This window comes from Callorhinus ursinus, unplaced genomic scaffold, assembly GCF_003265705.2.
Source record: "Callorhinus ursinus isolate GAN/ISIS: 27379988/994484 unplaced genomic scaffold, GSC_fseal_2.0 scaffold25, whole genome shotgun sequence".
NCBI lineage: Eukaryota > Metazoa > Chordata > Mammalia > Carnivora > Otariidae > Callorhinus > Callorhinus ursinus.
The window spans coordinates 21,781,022-21,804,054 of record NW_027397087.1 but is presented as its reverse complement, the minus strand read 5'-3'; the positions used below and the strand labels follow the sequence as shown (position 1 = coordinate 21,804,054).

General features: G+C 39.9%; 1 protein-coding gene across 4 annotated transcripts in view; it reads left to right on the top strand.

Annotated features, from left to right (window-relative positions):
- Positions 1 to 23,033, top strand: part of NEDD4 (NEDD4 E3 ubiquitin protein ligase) — a 143,497-nt gene that overhangs the window by 10,681 nt on the left and 109,783 nt on the right. The window contains exons 1-2 of one of the 4 annotated variants that reach the window (XM_073877050.1): positions 3,805 to 3,928; positions 19,284 to 19,357. Coding sequence is in view for 2 of the 4 variants with exons in the window: in XM_025884385.2 (XP_025740170.1) it covers positions 4,270 to 4,314; positions 19,284 to 19,357 (119 nt within the window). In the remaining 2 variants the exon portion in view is untranslated. Of the gene's footprint in view, positions 1 to 3,804; positions 3,929 to 4,171; positions 4,315 to 19,283; positions 19,358 to 23,033 lie in introns of those variants that run through there. The other 3 variants (XM_025884385.2, XM_025884386.2, XM_073877049.1) reach the window with 3 other exon arrangements.

Here is a 23,033-nt window from a genome sequence, read left to right as displayed (position 1 = left end):
ATATATATATATATATATATATATATATATATATATATATCTTAAGTATATATATACACACATACACACCCTATTGGTTCTTTTTCTCTGGAGAGCCCTAATACAATTAGTCTCTTTAATCTCTGTTTGCAATAGTTCCTTAGACTTCTTTGACTTCTATGTCTTTGTACTTTTGAAAATACAGGCCAATTATTTTATAGTATGTCCCTTAATTTGGATTTGTCTGATGCTTTATCATGATTAGATTCTAGTTTGGCAGGTATAGCACTGAGGTCACACATCCTAGCAGATTCAAGATTTTGATCTGCCCACATTATGGATTGTCACTTTGAATACTTGATTATGGTGCTATTGTTCAGCCTTTCCCCCTATGTAATTAATAAGTATTTTGTGGAAAGATACATCAGACTCTGTAAAAATGTCACTTGTCAAACTCTGAATTTACTCATTTAGTATAATTTACATCAGTATGAGTTTACAGTATCAGATTTATTCATTGGATTATAATCTGTTGCTATCATAATTTATTTTGCTCAAATTAGTCCATTTTTGGCAATAGGAGCCTCCTTTAGCTGGCTTCTGTGTCCTTTTGACATGTCCCCATCATTACTTCATTATGTTCTTGCATAACAAGATGTTTCATAAAAGACTTTATAAACAAGACTCTATAGCAGCATTATGTGTAAAAGCAAAACAAAATGTAACAATAGAAAACACTGTCAGAAAAAAAGGAAGCACTGCCTCTCACTGCTGAAGTGTAAAGTTCAAACTTCTTAAAATGGCATGAAAAAGAAAGTTAAAACAAGAAGCACTATGCTGTATTTGGGTTTCAGTGAGAGAAAACGTTTAGAATTTATTTCATTAAAGAAAGAAAGCATAATTGGGTCAGTCTTTTAACACCATAAACACAAATTGATCATTTTGTCCTTGAGCATAATAAACCTTTGGGAGAAGCTTAGTAATTTGATGCTTCATTTATCTCAACTGATACCAAATTTTTTTTAAGTAATCTCTATGCCCAGTGTGGGGCTTGAACTCATGACTCCAAGATCAAGAGTCACAGTACCGACTGAGCTCTATGCCCCCCAAGTGATACAGAAATTTTGAACCATCATTAAATTTCAGGGACACCATTGTCATTTATCTAAACAAGGTGCTACCAACATTTGAAACAGCTAAATCATATAATAAGAAGTTTTTTTTTACAAATTAAAAAGAAAACAAAAAACTCTGTTCCCCCAATGTCTGACAACAGAAGAGTGATTAATGTGGTAGAATCATTCAATGGCATATAACACAGCAGTGAAAATAAATTTACTACAACATTCAGCATGAATTAATCTCACAAATAGTGTAGTGGGAAAATGCAAGTCACTTTATGATTCCACTTATATAAAGATCAAAGACACAAAAATGAACAACGTGTTACTTAGGAATACATACCCAGCTGGTTTAAAAAACACAAGAACAGTAAACATAGAATTCAGAATGGTGGTTCTCTCTTGGTGGGGGCAGGAAAGGACACAAAAGGTACAAAAAGTTGTTGGTAATATTCCTTTTCTTACAGTGGGTGATGAGTACATTAGTGTTCATTTTTATTCTTCATACCGTGTACATTTTTTAACCTTTTGTATGTACTCAAAATTTAATTTAAAAAAATTTCTACAATTTGGGACCTGTTTGGACACATTTTGGACCCATTTCCTGTGCTGTGTAATACGGCAGTCACTAACCACAAGTAAGTATTTAAATTTAAGTTAACTATAAAATTATTCTTTAGTTGTATTTGCCACATTTTAAGTGCTCAATAACCAAGTAAGCTACTGGCTACCACATTAGTGCAGATACAGAAAATTTCCTTCATAACAAAATTTTATTGGATAATACAGGACACAGTGACTAACTCTAAGAAGAACACCTTTCTAGCACTTGGGTGTTTCCCTCAAGATTGGAGAATGACAAATCCCTAGATGTGTAGGATCCAAGAGCAGAGATGACCTATATCCTGGGTACAGTCTTACATCGAAGGCTTTAAAGACGTGCCTGTCATCCCCACTGCATACCAGGAGTGGAATGGCAGCAATACTGGAGAAGCGATGCAAAGCTTGAGTACCCAAAGCAGGCTGGAGATAGACACCTAGTCTCAGCAGCCTCAGAATGATGCAGAGGGCCAGCAGGAGATGAGACATCAGAGGCCCTGAACCGGTTTTCATCTTTGAGCCTAAAATTCTGTGGCCTGAAGACCAGAAACAGATTGGGAGTGCAGACTTCTCCCTGAATGCCAGAGGGCAAAGATGCTAGGACAGACACGGCTAGTCTCCCCCTGACCCCATCCGTTCCTTTCCTCCCTAGTAACAGAACGCCAACAAGGCTCCCCAGAAAAGTCTGTATTTGCCAGCCTACCCCGTATTTAGATACAGCTATGTGACTCAGTTCTGTTCTATGACTTTAAGTAGAAGACTCTGTAAGCCCTTCTTAAAAGACAAGCATGAGACCTGATCTCCCTTCTTGATTCCTTCATCTGTCTTGTTGCCTGGAGCAGGGATGTAATGGTTGGAGCCTGAGGCACTCCCTGGACTAAGAGCATAAGGACCACACCTATAAATGGCAAAGCATCCTGCTTTACAGTGCCTGAATTTCTGATGCCTTTGTGGAGCGAAGTAGCCTTATTTACCCTGGCCTACCTACCTCTGGACTTACATAAGAGAACAAAATAAAAAGAGAACATCTATCCTTAAATTCTGTTCGTTTGGGTTACTATTACTAACAGCCAAGCATCATTCTAATGGATACAGATGTCTACCATTAGAGACCAGTGGGAAGGAAAATGTTTCTACTAATGCCAGCTTGGAGAGATGAGGTATGTGCTATGCCCTCCCTCCCTGAGATGGCCTACCACTACCACTGCCTGCTAGAGTGTAGAATCAACAGCAAAACGAGGGTTCAGGAGGAACAGTGAACTGATTAGGACTAAGTTTTCTACCACTTGAAGAAGCTAAGTTCAGTTACAGAAAATTAAATAGTAACATATCTTGCACTATTGAGCTCTTAGTCTGAATCTCTATGAGGATTGTAGCTGAAACCATGCCAATGGCAATGGATGAGGTCCAGGGGGTTTTAGAGAGAAAGGAGGAAAAAAATGAACCTTAAAGATCTCAAAAATTTAGTGTTAGAGGAGCAGCACCAGCAGATATTAACAGTGAGGAAGGATTAAAGGGAACTTTCAAACGAGACTTTTTTTTTTTTGGTATGCCTTAGAAATAACCAACAGTAAAGTATCTTTCATAATGTTACCCTTGTTAGATCAGTTATTCAACACCAAAGTCTTCCTGTGATTAGGGAGCTACAAAATCCAGCAGACATAACTGTAAAATAAGCATGATTATTCCACAGCACAGGAGGTCCTAGTTCGTTGCATTTTTCCCCTTTTCTTCGCTACCTTTTGTGGTGCTGCAGGTCAAGGTTTAGCTAAGCAGGTTTGGAGGGTTAAGCCTGGAGGCCGGACGTTATGGGCAGGCTTTAAAGATAGACCATACGGCAGGAAATCGCTTATGAATTGGCACAGTGTTTAAAAATCACAAGGAGAGAATTTCAGATCCCGAGTCCAAGAATGATGAGATCCCTTCAGGCCTCCCCATTTGCTGCCTCACTCAGGTTGGGCTTTCCCCCACGAGGTCCCAAGGTCCAGCTTCTATTGGAATCGGCAGCCCTAACCGACAAGAAAGGGCTCTGATCTTTAGCTCGTGGTGAAGCTGGGATTAAGCGCTCCTGATCCCAGGCGTCTAGTAAGAGGCCGAGCTCTGGAGAGGATCTGAATGGGACTTGTTGCTGGGGAAAACCGAAGCTTTGTTTCCCAGGGGAAGGGCTGACGTTCTCCGGCCTCCACGGCTTGCTCAACTCGACGCCTGGGGCTGCACCGCTCTCCCAGGTGGGCGCTTTAGCTACCTTCCCCGCGCGGGAGCGGACGGCGCGCCCCCACCACGCGCACTCCCCACGCCCAGAGCCCCGTCACGCGCCTGCCTCCTACACGAGCCCCCCACGCACGCTCTCCCAGCAGCGCGCGCCGCCGGCCCTTTCCCGCCGCGCTTCCTAGTGCCGCTAGCGCCCACTGGCCGTGGGAGGCGCTGCGGCCGCTGGGGCAGCACCGCCCCCTCTTCCTCCACCTCCTCCCGCCTCCTCCCTCTTCTCCTCCACCTCCTCCTCCTCCTCACTACTGTTCCCACTCCTGGGCGGGGGCGAGCGCGTCCGGTTTGCTGGAACCGTTCGGAAATGGCAGCTTGCGCGGTGGAGGTGTTCGGGCTCCCGGAGGACGAGGTGCGGGGGTCGAGGGGCTGCGGGGCAGGCTTCCCTTCCCACTGCTGGTTAGCCGGACCGGAGGAGGAGGCGGCGGCCAGAGGGTCGGCTGTCAGCCCCCACTACCGCCGCTCGAGCTCCGGGGAGCGCGCAAGGCGCTGTGGGGACCTGGGGCGGCCCGGCGCGCGCGGGTGTGTGTGTGTGTGTGTGTTGGGGGGGGTTGCGCTTGCTTTAGCGAGCGGCATTTTCTTCGCAAGCCTGTGGACTCCACGCCCCTGTCCTCCCGGAGCCGCCGCCTTCCTTGTCAGTTTCCTTCAGGAAGTGCTGAGGACGGGCGCTAGGCAGCGAGAGGCGTGAGTGCGCCGGGGGGGGGGCGCGCATCGCCCGCCGGCGTCTTCCTGCCACCCCCCGCCGAGGGTGCGGGAGCTCGGGGGGTGGGGCGGATTTCCCCGGAGTTCGGCATCCCCGCTGTAGATGAGCCTACCCTGGCACAGGCCCGCTGGACTTTACTTCGTGGACTTCGACGTGAAGACTTCCAATTGTCATTAGCTGTTTTGATTTTTTTTTTTTCACCTTAAGTCGTTTTTAACCCGCTAACTGGAGAGGGCGATGGGAAAGCAGGCAGATAGATTTTCCTCCTCATGGTTAGCAACAAGGGTCAAGTGTGGCAAGCTCGTGCTATGTTTCACTGGTCTTCAGTGATATTTAAAAAATAAAGCCGAAAAAGTATAAATACTTTAAAGAACTTCCCACAGCTATTCACTTTTGAAAATTAAGTTCCATGATTTGAGAAGGCAAAGCCGTCTCTTCTCAGCGAAATAACTTAGGCTGGTATGCCTGACACTTAGTAAAAATGAGGCCATTTGGAAAGAGTTGTTCCGTCTTAAATGAGATGTGGCTTCCCTAAATTCTTGACGATTGTCTCAAAAATGGGAATGGGTGGGAGATGAAAAGCTATCTAACAGTGACTCGTTCAGGTTGGGGAAAAAAAATCAAACTTAAGCATTCTTGTTGACTGGCTAAACTGTCACATGTACTTGTTATCAAGATTGGACCCAATTAACTGTAATACATCACCGAAAATTTAATTTATCTTCTGACGTGTTGGAATAGTTCCTTCTCTTAGTAACTTGGTATCTTCAAATGTCTTTTACAAATGTCTTTTACATTTATCTTGACAGTTCTTTGTATATAAACAGTGGGCAACTTGTTTATGCAGGCAAGTATCTCAGACTGTTTTGAGAATAATCGTGATAGATTAGAACATAATTTCTTAGTTATTGCTACCAGAAGAGAAGCAAAGTGGTGGTGGAAAAATGGTGGCAGCTTGGTAGACCTTCAGAAACAACAGTCAGTGTGTTATGGCCAAAGATGATGTTCCTGCTAACATCCATTATTGTCCAGCAGAGGAGATCAGAGGAAAATAATGCGGTGTTGAACCTGTGATCGCTTTCTTCTTATCCGCCAGGTCTCCCTGGCTTTGCTACCATAAGCTGTTCAATGCAGATAACCTCAAGCTGACATCCAACCCAGTCAGGCTGGCCTTGGACTTTCTTTCGTTTTTGTTGTTATTACTCAGGGGTAGATCCTGATTTCCAGATTTCTCATCTCATTCCCTTCCAGCAAAGCCAGTTGAGCATAGAATATTGCCAAAGGCATCGTTCACTCTTCTCTCTTTGGTCCAGGTTCTCTGTTTTCTGTTATCTGCTTCTCACATCACCCTTCTTCCAGCTGAAATAAAACGAATTATGGCAGTTAGTGGGTGGTCAGTAAGCTATTGGGGCTAAAGGCCAGAAACTCCACCCTTTGAAATGAGGTGTTCCTGAACTTGCAGCCTGAGGGATTTGTACTTCTAGGAAGTTTCATGGCGTGGGGCCTGCTCTGTTTGCATGATGGGGATCCAGTTGTCAGTCCCATGACTCAAAGTTCCTTGCAGCTCCCTCTGTCTACCTTGTCCACATTGAAGAAAAGAGTGAGATCGGATGGTAAGAGACATGATGGAGTGTTGTCTTCCACTTCTTCCCCTGGGTTATTCATTCAACAGACATTTATTAACTGTCTGTTCTGTGTCATGCAGTGTGCTGGTCACCAGGGATAGAAAGAAAAAACAGTCCCTGCCTGTTTTGTGAGGAGCTCACAGTCTGGTGGGAAAGATAAAAATCACTTGTTTTCTGGTAGAGGTTGCCATCTCATCACTTGTCATTTATTTTCTGATCCATCAAAAGTAAAAGAGGGCTTAGAAGAAGGCTCTCCCTCACTTTTTTTTTTTAGAAGGAAACATTGTTATTTTCTAGAATTCACAGACTAGTTGGGAAGAGGCAGCCCTCTGCTGTTGATGAAAAATAAGGTAGCTTTTCTATTGCAGCAAAAAGTGATGATTCTCATTTTAAATTTGAAACTGAAACAAGAAGAAAAATGAACAGACATGGGTTAGAAGATACTTGGAGAATTATAATTTAACCAATTGTTTTTTGTTAACCACTGCGTCACACTGTATGAACATATTAGTTGCTCATTGAAGTAGGCTGAAGTTTAGACCATAATTCCTCTCTATCACTTTTCAATGAGTTTTAGCTCTTATTCCACATATAAATGTCTTTTAGTGAGAGATGGTCCTGGCTTCATGTGCAGAATTTTGTCATTAAAGCATAACAAACTAAGGAAGTAGTGACTATAAATTATACCAGAGTTGCTCTGACAGTCTCTTGGGATTAACAATAGAGGCTAATTCCCACCAACCTTTGGTGAGGAGGCATGTGGTAGCTATGGACACTGGAATTCAGCATCCCTTCCAGCCCCCTTTCAGTGGACTTCCGTGTTAGGCAGAGGTTGGAAAGCGAAACACCATGTTTCTCATACTTTCTGGCACTTAGCATTCTGGAAATGGGTTTTGAAATAGGTTTCCTAGTAGGGCACACTTCCTTGAGATTTGGAAAGTAGAAATGAAGCGGAGCCTAAGTTCTTGTTTCTTTGGCTTGTTCTTCTGACAAGCACAGTCATGTAGACATTGACTTTTCCTGCAGAAGTGTTTTGGTATCTGGTAACTTGTTTTGTGAGGATTGCTAGGAAGTTGCAGAACTCGTGCTGGTGGCAGCTTCCTGATGACTAGCTAGGGTAAGTTTGTAAAGCCAGCAGATCTGGGGGTGGTTCCTGAGTCTCTGCCTTCCTGACGGGGGCAGAAGTGGCAGTTTTCTTGGTGGGCCAGTTCGAGCTGTTTCCAGGGCCTCAGGAGGCCCAGCCTGCCTCCCGCCCCTCCAGCTCTTCCCAGCGATTTTCTAACCACCCAGTTCCCTGGGTTAACTTCTTTTTTTCTTAAAACATCTAGAGTGATGTCCGCTTCCTACACCTGAAACCTGACTGAAACGAGGTAGAGAAGGAAGGAAAGGAAAAGAGTTGAGAGTGTCCACTGCCAGTTTGGTGGTACAGTGTGTGCACATGTAGAGGAATGAATGCCTTCGGTGGGAACAGCAACGACAGTGCATAAGCAACGGGGTAACTAAGAAGTGCATCTGCTGACACTTCTCGACCCCCGATGCCAAGTGGAAGCAGACCTAGCCTGCCCTGGCATCATACCGAGCCTGGGAACACAGTTCCCAAACCTTTATTCCCTGCGCGCAAAGGAGAAGCACCGTTTAAGCCCCAGCTGCCTTAGTATCTATCCCATACTTTACATGCGTTGATTTTGCCATTGCTCCTTTTTTGCAACTCCTTAATTCCAGCAGCATCCTATTTTTCACGGGTTTCCATGGGACCAAAGAAGTGGATAAATAGGATTTATTTTGTAGCAGTTTACTTTTCAGTTACTTTAAAACCAACAGAAAAGTTGGAAGTACAGTGCAAAGAACTCCAGATCCTCCTCACGCAGGTTCTGCTGTTGACATTTCACCACAACTGCTCCATAATCCTTTTTGCATTTTCATTAGTCTTTTTCTTTTCTTCTTTTTAAAGATTTATTTATTTCAGAGAGAGAGAGAGAGAGAGAGAGAGCATGCACATACGGGCAGAGGGAGAGAGAGAATCTCAAGTGCATTCTGTGCTGAGTGCTGAGCCTGACACGGGGCTTGATCTCATGACCCTGAGTTCATGACCTGAGCCGAAATCAAGAGTCGGGCATTTGGCCTATTGGGCCACCCAGGTGCCCCTCATTAGTCTTTTTCTAAACCATTTGAAGGCAAGCTGCAGACCCAATGCCTGTCACCTCTAAATATTTTAGTGTGTATTTTCCTAAAATAAGAACACTTTTTTAAAAAGATTTTATTTATGTGAGAGAGAGAGAGCGAAAGAGAGAGAGCATGTGCAGGGTAAGGGGCAGAGGGAGAAGCAGACAGAGAGTCTGATGCGGGACTCTGTCCCAGGACCCTGGGATCATGACCTGAGCCGAAGGCAGACGCTTAACGACCGAGCCACCCAGGCACCCCGACAAAAACACTTTCCTACATAACAGCTGTCCAATCCTCTAAGCCAGATAATCAGCACTGATTCGACCCTACCCTCCGAAGTGCAGAGTCCATCAATCTTTGCCAGGTGTTCTAGTAATTTCTCTTTTTCCTTGCTGGTCCAAGAGCCCCCTTAGGAGCATAGGTTGCATGTACTTGTCATGGCTTTGAGGTCTATTCTAATCTGTATCAGTTCCTTGAGAGAGAGAGTACAGGCCATACAACTTGTAGGATGTTCCCCAGCCACTGGGTCTGTGTACTGCTTCCTCAGGGCCATGTCACAGTCATGCTTTTTTGGAAGGAATCATGGAGATGATGCTGCATTCTTCTCAGTGCCTCCCATGAGGAGGGTGCATGATATTGATTTGTCCCATCACTGTTGGTGATAACCTTGCTCACTTGATCATTTTGGTGTCTGCCAGGTTTCTTTTCATAATGTCACTTTTTCCCCTGCATAACCGATTAGTATTTTGTGGGGACATCTTCAGAGATTAGGCCAGTAGCCTATCCTTCATTCGTCAGATTTCCATCTAGTACTTTTAGCATTCACTGATGACTTCCACCTGAATCAGACACCACTATTTTTTTAATTTCCATCTTTATTAATTGGCATTCTGTTTAAGAAGAGCTTTCCCTTTCTCCTTCATTTATTTATTTATATCAGCAGGGGTGTGTAGAATCCACCTTGTTCAATGGGTTGTAATTGTTTACTATCATTAAATATTTTGTTGCTCAAATGATCACAGTTTGGTCAGTGGAAGCCCTTTCAGGGGGGTTCCTAGTTCATTGTGGCAAGTCCCCGTCCTTCTTTGAACCCTCCATGACTTTCTAGCAGAAGACGTTCCAGACTCCTCTTGTATTTTGCTTGGCCCACCACTGTCTGGAACCAACCATTCCTCCTCGGAACACTGGTGCCATTTAGGAGAAAATGCCTTTTGGAAGCCAAGGTCTGGGTGCTCAGTGTGCTTATTACTATTGAATGTCATTGCCCTTCAACCATCTCAGCAAACAGTTAAGAAATATGTGTGTGTGTGGTACACACATAAATGTATACCTATTTCTGTATCAATCTGTATACATGTATTTAAAAATCACTAATTCATATCAGTTTCTCGAATTCAAATCTAATGCCTCAGGGTTCTTCCCAGCCATAATAAGTACTTTCCCTACCAGTAAAAATTCTGACTTTAATTATTCTCATTGTATTTACTTATGTGCCCAGTCTCTTTACTCATGTTTTTGGTGTCACTGATTTCCCAAGCACGGCAGACATCTCCTGTGTCTGCCACTTCCAGCTTTAGTAGGAGTATTGCTGCGGCACAGAGTCGCATGTTCCCGCTGCCAGTGGCCACCTACTGATGCATCTCTGTATGGTACCGTCCTTTATCCTGTAGTGCCCCAGGCTGGGGAGCGTGCTGACCATGCACCTCCAGGAGACTCCTCCTCCCCCCAAGCCCTGCCTGAGCTGGGCCTGACATTGACTCCTTTGCACCAGGAAGAGATTAGAAGGGACTGTATGTATATATATTCTTGTTTACAGTTAACTATTAGCAATTCATCTACCATATAGGAATAGGATCTTGGAGCTGGAAGGCACCCGTAAATAAACGCTTTAGGGTAAACAGGGGTATAGAAAAATCAGATTTGACTAGGATAGACTTCTGGCTTTGTCACTCTCGGTGATCTAGCATAGGTATTTGATATCTGTCAGAGCAGGATATTTACATCAGCTGATTCTCCCATTCCCTAACTGTGTCTGGTATTAAGAATATTCTATTAGTACCGAGAGAATGTAAGGCTACTGATTTGAATTGCTAAACCCACTGCCTACTGAATTCTGTGGCCATCAGTGCTACTGACCTCTCTCTGCTTAGTCTGGCTCCCTTGCTAATCCCTGTCAAAGTTAAGAGGATAAATGAATGGAGAAGACAGGAAGAAGAAATGCAGGGAGAAAGACACGGCCCAAACAGATGAAAAAAGGTTTTGATAAGATTTTTCTGAAGTCTTGAGGAATAAATGTCTGTAGTGTAACGTCATAACCCCATGGCCTGACCCAAACGTTTGGCTTCCCCCCATATGAGATGTGCTGTGGCAATGAATGTGAACAATCATGTCAGTGCATAAAGATGCTTTCATGAAAATATCCTCCTTTAAGGTAAAAGGGTCAGCCTAAATATACTCAGAGCTGCCTTTAATTGAATGCCTGCTATATTCCCAGCACCAGGTCACATGTTCTCATACTTTAGTTGTAGTCATCGGAACAGTTTTGCAGTAGATAGTGTTATCTCCATTTTCCAGATAAGGACTGTGAGACTGTGGTTTGCTCAAGGTCTTGGTCCTATTAGGTGGCAGATCTGGGCTTGAATCTCAGATTTCTTTAATACCAAAGAGTTGGTCTTTCCACTGTCCTACCGCAAATAGTTGCCTCAATAGAAGAATTTAACAGAAGAGACTCGTTCTCAGGAAGGTGACAAATGTAACATGTGCAGGATTAACTTGTAACCATTCTTATGTTCTTCCACATTTTCTGTCTTTTTTCGTTACTAGCTTTTAGGTGGACCTCTGAAGTACTTGAATTCTGTATTTGCTTAAATATTTGGTGAACAGTTACTATGTGTAAGGCATTTGGATCAGGCCATGACGTGATAATGATGAATGACAGACCTCACTGAGTTTATAGCCTACAGGAAGAGAAGGACAGTAAATACATAATGAACACAAACATTTTATAAATGTGAAGGAAAAGAAAGGTGAGATAAAAGTATATAACAGGAAAGATGAATTCATCTTGTATGGTATGAAGGAGGGGAGAGAGTATAAGGAAAGGCTGAGGAAGTCGCCTTTAATCTGAACCTAAGGATGAATCAGTTAGCCAGGTGGAGAGTGGGGCAAAAAGCCTTCCAGGGAAACAGGGCTAACTGCACGTGCAGAACATAAGGTGGAGAGGAACGTGAACACTAGAATGATGGTGTCAGGAGATGAGTGTGGAGAGCAGAGCAGAGCCCGGGCGGGCAGGCAAGCGAGGGAGACTCACCAAACACGTGTGTGGACACGTGCGCACGCGCATGCACACACACACACACACACACACAATCATCGTCGTCATCATCATCACTGATTTTTTTTTATAGTTACTGTTTGCTCCTCAGATATTTAACTTTTTCTCTACTTGTTATTCATTTCTTGTCACATCTCTGGCTTTCCATCTAGGATCACTTTTTTCTGCCTGAAGTACATCCTGTAGAAGATTTTTTAGTGTTTGCTGGTAATAAACTTCCTCCGTTTTTGTTTTTGTCTGATAATATCTTTATTTTTCTTTTCTTTTTTTATAGGGGGCAGGGGGAGTGGAGTACAATTTGTAAACAGTGAAATGCAGGTTTTTAAATGTGCACTTTGATGTACAGTGCTTTTCAACAATACGTGTAACACACCACTCAATTAAGATATAGAATATTTCTGGGGCGCCTGGGTGGCTCAGTCGTTAAGCGTCTGCCTTCGGCTCAGGTCATGATTCCAGGGTCCTGGGATGGAGCCCCGCATCGGGCTCCCTGCTCCTTGGGAGCCTACTTTTCCCTCTGCTTCTCTCTCTCTCTCTCTCTCCCTCTCTCATGAATAAATAAATAAAATCTTTAAAAAAAAAAGATATAGAATATTTCCATCAGTCCAGGGGCACCTGGGTGGCTCAGTTGGTTAAGTGGCTGCCTTTGGCTCAGGTCCTGATCCCAGGGTCCTGGGATCGAGCCCCACATGGGGCTACCTGCTCAGCGGAGAGCCTGCTTCTCCCTCTCCCTCTGCTTCTACCCTGCTCGTGCTCAATCTCTCTCTCAAATAAATAAAATCTTAAAAAAAAAAAAATTTCCGTCACTCCAGAATGTCCCCTTGGGCCCTCTTTCAGTCAACTTCCCACTTCACTCTCCAGAGGCAACCTTTTATCACCATGCTTAGTTCGGCCTGTTCTGGAACTTCATATAAATGGGATCATACACTATGTATTCTTTTGTATCTGGCTCCTTTTGTCTAACGTAATGTTTTTCAGTTGCCCATGTGGTTGTTTGTATAAGCAACTCATTCTTTTTATTGCTGAGTAGTATTCCATTGTATGAATATACCAGATGTTTATCCATTCTCCTTTTGACAGACACTTCTATTGTTTACAGCTTTTGGCTACTATGAATAAACCTACTGTGAACATTCATCTACAAATCTTATGAAAATATCTTTTCCACAAATATAGGTTATGAGCTTGGTGTGTACCCTTCCAGAGGCATTTCATGTATAAAGAAGCCTATATGGTGCCATCACATTTAAGAGTAGTGTTAAAATGTGAAGTGGTGATGAGCTGTTCTTTTTTGGAGATTATATAGTTCTGATTGAATAAAGTTATAGTTTTCTAGAAGGGGAATAGTCCCACAGCTGCATTAACTATAGCACTTCCCTTTCTTCATGCTCTTTGCCCGTGCGTAGCAACTTTAGTGTTCATTGGAATCACCTGGAGAGTTTGTTCAAACACAGGCTACTGACCCCACCACAGAGTGTCTGATTCAGTAGATACGGGGGCCTGAAAATGTGTTTCTGATAAATTCCCATGTGGTGCTCATACCACTGGTCTAGGGAATACACTTTGAGAACCACAGCTGGCCCTAAATCTAAGGAGTGTGAGTATTCTAGTTTATCGTGGTTATTTCTGCCGAACACTGGGAAGGAGCTTTGACCATGAAAGGAAATCTATAGCAGTCATATACTCCACCTGTACTGGGACAGTTCTCATTTCATGTATTTTCCAGTAAGGGTGATCTAGCATTTACATTTTTATAAAATGTTTTTTTTTAAAGATTTTATTTATTTATTTGAGAGAGCGAATGAGAGAGACAGCAAGCACATGAGAGGGGGGAGGGTCAGAGGGAGAAGCAGACTCCCTGCTGAGCAGGGAGCCCGATGCAGGACTCGATCCCAGGACTCCAGGATCATGACCTGAGCCGAAGGCAGTCACTTAACCAACTGAGCCACCCAGGCGCCCCTAAATATAAAATGTTGCAAGTAAATTTACACACCAGAGGAACAAAACTGTTGGTAGTCCACAGGTTTGAATTTTTAGTTTTGAAAATACGGTCACCATAAATTATATAACGTATGTTGCAAAAAAAGAGACAAAAATACATCCTTCCTTTCCACTCTAGTAGTTTTTAAAATAAATATGCTGTATTTATATTATTGCATTATGTGAATACAGTATCATTCACATCAGAACCCTTATGCCATGTTTATAACTGTTGCACATTTTCTCACTTTACTTTTCTATGTACTCGTCACAAATTTGCAAGCTGTCTGACGGAGCTTTAAAACTACTCAATGTATCCATTCCCTTTTCTTTATTCTTGTTGGAGACAGTCTCTTGCTACGTTGCATCCCACTGAACTGCTTGAACTCTACACCTGCTGTGTAGCTGTCACCTGCAGGCTTCCATTTGCTGTCCTTGTGAGAATTCTCTTGATGTCTTTTCTGTGTTGGAGCCACTGTTTCTTTAATCTCTTGTCTTCCTCTTTCCCAGTTTATTCCCTTATTTGCTGACATACGTCCTTTATATAGTGGGCAGGTACTATTGACTGGAGTGTTTTGAGAAAGGGTTATCTGAACCTATCATTTCCCAGTGGGACTCCCACGTATAAATATAACATCTGGTTCCTCTCCCCCCTTGCATCACTCAATTTCCTCAGAGAGAAGTCTTCCAATCTTCCGTTTGGTGGCTATAGATCTGGCAGCCAGTGTTCTGGGTTCACTGTGTAAACTTTTCCTTGCTTTCCATAAAGTGCCTTATTCCTACTTTCGGCTACTTCAGAAAGCTTTGTGGTTAATCAAGAATTTGTCAGCCCCTGCTATGTGCCAAGTATTCTTCTGAGTTCCACAGAGAATACAAAGATAATGAAAAGATAAACTTCTTGAACTTCAAAATCTCACAGTTTTAATAGTGGAGAAAGACACATCGTTATCTCCTCAGATATGAGACCATATGCGATAAGTGCTATAAAAATGGGCCTTTAACAGCGAAAGGGGAAAATTCGTTTCAACTATGAAGGCTTTTAGAAAAGATAGCATTTGGACTTTGAAGGAAGGACAAGCCTTTAAAAAAAAAACTACACTTTAAAAAATTTATAAAAAAATTTGACAGGGAGAGAGTGAGAGAGAGAGAACAGCAGAGGGAGAGGGAGAAGTAGGCTTCCCACTGAGCAGGGAGCCCGATGCGAGGCTCGATCCCAGGACCCTGGGAACATGACCCGAGCCAAAGGCAGACGTTTAACTGACTAAGCCACCCAGGCACCCTACAGTTTAAAATTTATGAAAAGTTTAAGAAGTAAAAACCTTTATCATCTCATTATTTTATTTTTTAAAGGATTTATTTATTTGAGAGCAAGCAGGGGGAGGGGCAGAGGGAGAAGGAGAGAAAATCTCAAGCAGACTCCCTGCTAAGTGCTGAGCCTGGTGCTGAGCTCCGTCTCAGGACCCTGAGATCATGACCTGAGCCAAAACTGAGAGTCAGGTGCTCAACCAACAGAGCCAGCCAGGTGCCCCTTATCATCTCATTATTTTATTTCATTTTTTAAAATAGTTATATCACTGTTGCATATTTCCTTCTAATCTTTATCCATCAACATATCATTTTTATAGAGTTATCATAGAATAGATAACACTCTGCATCCTGATTTTTCTAGTTAACATAATTATTTTCTGTCATTAAATAATATTAATAATGCATTTTAAATGGCTGCTCAGATGATGTAGGATTTTAACGATGAAGGGGTAGGGGATAAAAAAGACTATCCCAGGCACAGGGAACCCAACTTGTGAAAAATCTCAGGGATAAGTAAACACAGGGTATCTTTTTTATAAAGTAGACTGACTGGAGGTGTGGGGGGGGGGAATTAGGTATGGGAGGGAGGCAACAGAAGGGAGGGAGAATGATGAAGAGAGGAACAAAAATTCCTCCAAGACCTGTGAGAGATGGAAAGATCTAAGGCTCTGCATTTCCTATTCCTGGATTTTGGGGGGTTGAGAGAAGATTAGGGAGCAGTTAGAAGCTGTTTTTATGGCTTGTGGAGAAATCTGAGGCCTGGAAAGGTGCTTTTAATTTCTGTAGCCTCCTGCATAGATAACGCATTACTATTTTGTTTCGCACTGTCATGGAGAAAAATCGCTTTGCCTAGGATTTGCAACTTTTCCATTTCACTTTCATAAATCAAGAAAGCTTTCTTAGGAGTAGAAGGGGTAAGTCTCAAGCTTTAAGGAAGAGCTGTGATCTATTTGGGGGTAATGTACCCATTTTGAATAAGGAGAAGATGTTTAATTTTCATTTCTTTTTCCCTCATTTGAGCACTATCCACATTTCTATTAACAGTACTTTGAATATCATGTTTCCAAAGTTATTGAAGAGTTCAGTCTCTTGTTGCAGCATTTATGTTGTTCTTCGGTTTCAAAGATACTGTGAGATACTATGATTTTTGCTTATGGTTGGGATTGCAAAGACTCGTTTTGGCAGTTTTCTAGCATTAATTTATAAAATGCACCTAAGTGAATGCAAATATGAAAATAAAGGGCATTTCTTATTTAATTTTATGACAGAATCTTAGATCAGGATAGCTTCACATCAGTTAACTACAACACCCAAGATAACTAGTTCTGATATTTGCGGTAGGAAATGCAAAGAGAAGATTTAAAAGTTAAGTGTGTTTGTGACTGTGAGTAATTTATCATTCTCTGGAATTTTTTAAATTAACACTCGTTACATTTTTCTCCGGGAGTCTTCTGGGGGATAGTTTCAGTTGAGGTTCCACCAATATGGATTAACTTTCTAAGAGGGGTGTGGTAATCTCTTTCCTCAATTAAGTTTATATATAAATTATAAACACTTGTCTGTGTTTACAAAAGTTGGGATTGTCAAATAACATTATTTGCTGATGGCACTTTTGATTACACTTTACCCCTTGAAAAACTTTGTATTTATTAAGTCATCACAGAAAAGACTTCTAATTTTCAGAATTCAGTGTTGGAGATCCATACCCATCTAATACCATTTCCCAGTCAACTGGTAGGTGAGAATTTGGCTGTTGAGACCAATAGAATACTCTAATGGGCCTGTTTATTCAGTGAGACTTTTCCAGGAAGAAAGGGTGACTGCAAATCTCTTCAGATTTTTGGGGATAAGTCCCTGCAGAAAACTGAAGTTTCAGTTCACATATTTTCCTTTCTAATTTTTAATTCTATCTTTATTCTGATACCTGAGGATTTCCCTTCTTTCTTGCAAAATCAGCTATGTATTTAATTTTATTTGGGGCTATAGGAAACTTCTTTTTTACCTAGCATCTTTAGTAAGCATTTTTGTATTATCTGAATTTGTCATCTGAGTTTTGGAGCTAGTAGAATATTTCCATGATCATATTTATTCAGTGAAACTTCCAGGAATGAGGGTGGTTGTTAAGCATTTAGAAGTAGGAGAAGATTGAAATAAACATTCTGTGATGTGTATATTTTTGCCTTCTCAGACCTCTGCTCACAAGGGAATATGACTAACTACTTGCTGATGGAATGACTGTATAATAGACTCCATTAGGTTGCTATCTGTTGGGCAACATCTATTTCATATTTGTTGATCTTCTAAATGCTTCTGTGAATATTGCTATACTTATGTCCTTGAGTACATGAGTGAGAGTGTATCTAGGGGGTAGACCTAAAAGTGGAATTTCTGGGTTATTGATTTAGAACTTTAGTAGATTTTCCACATGTCTCTTGAAAATGATTCTTCAATTTATACTTCCTACCAACACCATATAAGAGTTTTCCCTGATTACTGGTGAGATTGAAAATCTTTTCATGTGTTTACTGTCCATTCTCTGTGATTTCTTGTATTATGTTGTATATATTTCACTTACTGGTTTTTAGGATTTTTTTTTTTTTTGTATATTCTGGGTAATCATAATTTTTCAATGGCACACATTTTTAGATACTTCCTCCTTGTCCATTCCCTTGACCTCTCATTTTGTTCATGGCATCTCTTCTCAAACAAAAGGTATATAATTTTAATGTCAAATCTAACCACTTTTCCCATTAGAGTTTGTATTTTTAAAAATCCTTTCCTACCTCAGTGTCATGGAAGTATTCTAAAATTTCCTATGAAATTTTTAAAGTTTTCTTTTTTGCTTATAAGACTTTAATGTATCTGAAATTTGTTTTTGTATAGAGTATAAGATAGTGATTGAATGTTATTATTTACTTCTATACTCATTTTTACTCTTCCCTATGAATTTTACAATTTTTTGTTAAAATCCATGACAAAATCTGGGCGGGGGGAGTTGGAATTGTATTGAATTTATAGGTTACTTTGGAGAAAACAGACAATAATATGGAATATTTCCATCCGTGAACACAGTGAATTTCTTCATTTATTTAAGTCTTCTTTGTGTTCTTCAATAACTTTTTATAATTTTATCCATAAAAGTTTTTTACATTTCTCATTAAGTCTGTTACTGTGTCTGATAGTTTTGCTTAATTGGGAATTTTTTAAAATATACGTTCTGTTTTATAATATTTTCTTACTCACCTTTTAATTTTGAACTATTTAAAATCTACAGGACAGTTGAAATAGTAGTATAATGAACACCTGTATACCCCTCAGCTAGAGCCAAAAATTGATAACATTTTACTTATTCCCTTTATTTACACACACATTCAATTTTTTATTTGCTGAAACATTTAAGAAATATTGTACTTTATCATACTTTATCCCTAAATATTTCAATATGTGTCTCAAAAGACATCCTTATATAAAACCTTATAACAGTATTATGATATCCAGGAAATTTAATACTTGATTTGTTACAGTATCAATATACTATGGTTTTATTTAATGTATAATCTATTGAATGAGATTTTTAAAATAATGAGCATAAGGGAAAAAAGAGAGAGAGAGGCAAACCAAGAAACTGACTCTTAACTATAGAGAACAAACTGATGGTTACCAGAGGGGTGGTGGGCAGGAGGATGGGTTAAATAGGTGATGGGGTTTAAGGAGTACACTTGTGGTGAGCAACGGTTGTTTTATGTAAGAGTTGAATCACTAAATTGTACACCTGAAACTAATATTATACTGTATGTTAACTAACTAGAATTTAAATTAAAACTTAAAAAAATAATTACCTTTCTAAATAGTTATTACAAATGATTATAAGCTCTTGATTTTGTGTTATTGTGTACATAGCAACAATGAAAACATTAGTACTAAGAATTTGGCTGTAGATTTTCTTGGAAGCAATGATAAGTTCTTAATATAATATTTAACTCTAGTTTTTTTGGCTTTTCTTTGTAGATAATCAAGTTATCTAGAAATAATAATATAGTTTTTATTTTCTCTTATGTTATCTTTTAATCAAATTAATTCTTGAAGAAGAGTCCTTTAAGTAATTTTAAAATCCTGATTACTTTATTTGATATGTATATATTTAAAGGTATGTGTCTTGGGTATATTATAAAGTACATGAAAATAATATATAAATTTTTGTATTTTAGGCAAATTCACGAATTGTGAGGGTCAAAGTTATAGCTGGAATAGGCCTTGCCAAAAAGGATATCTTGGGAGCTAGGTAAGTATATTAAGTTGGGTTGTAATTTTAAACTGCCCTGGTTGATAATTTTTTTCTAAACTTTGGTGAGATGAATAATTGAATAATATTATTGGTAAATTATTGTGCAAAGTGGAATGATTATCTTTCCAATTGGTATTTCCAATAAATTCTTTGGTATCTACCACATGACAATGGTGGGGATTCTGGAAGGAATAGACCCAGAGAGTAGATTCCCAAACTGTATCTATGGATATCTGCTGACCCTGAGTCACACATGTGATAGCAGATTCAAAGCAACTTAGCTAAAGACAAAAGATCTGAATAGAGATAAGAGTTACTGCCTAAGAAACATGGTTGTGGTTCTCGTCCAGAGAAGATAATTAATTGGATGATAAAATAAAACAAATAATCATCAGAAAAAGATTGCAGAATCCAGAGTCTCTACAACTTAACACTTAGAATGTACAGGATATAATTCAAAATTGTCTATAAAGAATCAGGAAAATGGAACACATTCTCAGTAGAAAAAGAAAAATATGTTCAAAAACATGTTTATACTTGATATTATACCACTAAAGATTAGAAATCTCAAGAATGAGATAGAAACTATAAAAGAAAATTCTAGAACTGAAAATTTTATAATATTTGAAATTAAAAGTCAGGTGGAATTAACAGCAGAATTCAGATGAAGAGGAAAACTTAACTGAACTTAAAAGTAGATCAGTAGAAATTATTTCCTAATTAGCAAATGAGAGAAATGGGGCAACTGGGTGGCTCAGTCAGGTAAGTGTCCAACTCTTGGTCTCGGCTCAGGTCTCAATCTCAGGGTGGGGAGTTCAAGCTGTGCCTTGGGCTCCGCACTGGGTATGGAGCCTATGGAAAAAAAAAGAGAGAGAGAGAGACAAAGATTGAAAAAATTTTTAAAAATGAACAGTGACTCAGGGACTTCTTAGATGTATCAGACAGTCTAACATACATGAAGTTAAAGTCCTAGAAATAGAGGAGAGGGGGGAAAATGAGGTAAAACATTTTTTAAAGAAATGGCCAACTTTTAAAAATTTGATGAAAGATATGAATATATAGTATTCAAAAATTGCAAGCAGAATAACACTAAGAAGAACTACTGAGGCACATCATAGGCTAACTGTTGAAAGCCAAGTATAAAAAAAAATCCTGACAGAGAAAGAGAAGAAAATGACATATTACATACATGGGAACTACAATTCAATTAAGGGCTGACTTCTCCCAAGAAACTATGGAGGCCAGAAGAAATTGGAACAATAGAATAACAATAATCAATCCAGAATTCTTTATTCAGTGAAAATATCAGGATGATGACAAAATAATGACATTTTCAGGTAAAACTATGAGATTTTATTATTGGCAGACCTGCACTATAAGAAGAGGTAAAGGAAGTTCTTCCAGCGAAAAAAGAATAGATAATAGATGGAAACTCAGATCCTCAGAAAAGAATAAGGAAATGGGAATATGAAAAACTTACAACACTTCTTGCAGGATTTTTATTACATATAGATGGAATATATATAACAACTATAGCATAAAGGGATGGGTATGGGTTATCATCACGAAAAGAACAACTATTTTTAGTTGCTGCTGAGGCATTTTACATTATGACAACCCTGCTCACACCCCAATTTTGGACATTTAGATAAGGACCTAAGATTAGGATTCCGGCCACAACTTACCACTATGCTTTTCCCAGGACGCCCTTTTTAAAATAACCACTTAGAGTTAAGACCACAAAAAGTTAGTGACCTCTACCCCAACCACTTTATAAGTAATAGGTGCTTGCCACCCTGTTCTTCATCTCTTGCTCTCTCATGACCTGGTAACAGAGGACTGCCTTTCCTGTGTCTCATTGCTCCTCCCCATTTCCTCCCATTTCTGGGATCTGTAAGTAACAAATCTTGTGCTTTACTTCCTTTATGTGGGTATATTAAAAATGCCTTCAATCAAAATGACCCTGGGGTTTTCACCAGCAGAGAGTGGGAGCTCAGATGCTGAAGGAGCTACCTGTCAGCCCCATGTGGGTGGTTTATTCCTCCTCACTCAGTAGATCCTAATTTGCTATTTCTTAATTTAATACACTAGCTTCAGCTCCTCACAACTCTTACGGACCTGTTTACTCAACTAAATAAATGTTTATTAGAGTGGTACAATATTAAATGTAAGTGGAATAAAAAATTAAGGATGTGTTTTGGAATATCTAGATAAACCACTAAAAGTAATGTAAATAATTGTAGATAAAAAACCAGCAGAAATTTTTAAATGAAATTCCTGAAAAAATAATTAAATGAAAGCCCAGGAAAGGAAGAATAAATGATCTAAATGATCAAGAAAAAAAGCGGAAGGGGAAGAACAGAAAACCAATAATAAACTGGTAGACCTAAATCCAATCTTATCAATAATAGCATTAAACATTAAGGGACTAAGGTAAATATGAGGCAGAGGTTATTTGAATGGATTGAAAAACAAAACCCAATTACATATTGTTTATGAAAGATATATTTAAAATATAAAGACACAGCTAAGGTGAGATAAAGTGGACCCAAAGAAATATGCCACATAGACAGTAAGCACAAAAAGACTGAAGTAGATTTATTAATATCTGATAAAATGGATTTCAACACCAGAAAGTATTTGCAGACATGTCATAACAATGAAAGAGTAACCAGGAGGCCATAACAATCATAAATCACAAATAAATTATAAAACAATCATAAATATGTACCTATTAACAGAACTTGAAAATATATAAAGCAATGCTGGACAGAATTAAAAGGATAAATAAAAAATTCCATGATCATATGGAGATATTAATGCCTCTCTCAGCAATAGATGAAACAACTAGATTAGAAAATCAACAAAAACAGAAATTTGAACAATATTATGAACAACTTCAACATAAGGAACAAGCACTATTTCTAACAACTACCCATATACACTATTTTCAAGTGGATGTAGTACATTCACCAGCATAGCCCATAAATGTATTATTTATTTCTGCATGACTATGATTACCATAAACTTAGCTTAAAAGAACAAACACTTATTATCTCAGTTTCTGTGGGTCAGAATCCTTGCATGGTTTAGCTTTGTTGTCTGCTTCAGGGTCTCGCAGAACTGCAGTCAAGGTATTGGCTAGGTGGCCTCATCTGAGGCTTATTTGGGGAAGAATCCACTTTCAAACTCATGTGGTTATTGATAGCATTCAGTTCCTTGTAGCTGCCAGACTAAGGGCTTCAGTTTTGCTGGCTGTCAGCCAGAGGCCACCCTAAGTTTCTTACTGTATGACTTTCATATGGCAGCTTGCAAGCTAACAGCTTACTTTTTCAAAGCTAGCAAAGGAGGGCGTCTCTAAGCATAGATGGGTTACAGTCTTCCATAATACAATCACATATATTTTGTCACTTTTGCCATAATGTATTGGTTAGAATACATAGGTCCTACCCACATTTAAGAAGAGGATAACACAAAGGGCATGAACATTAGGAGGTAGGGATAATAGGAGCTACCCTAGAGTCTGTCAGCCATAAAATATGTTGGGCCATAAAACAGTAAATCAAACAACTGCAAAATTCACATTCTTTTCAAGTGCATATGAGACATAGACCATGTTAGAATATAGACCATGTTAGGACAAGTTTCAGGAATTTTGAAAACATTGAAATTA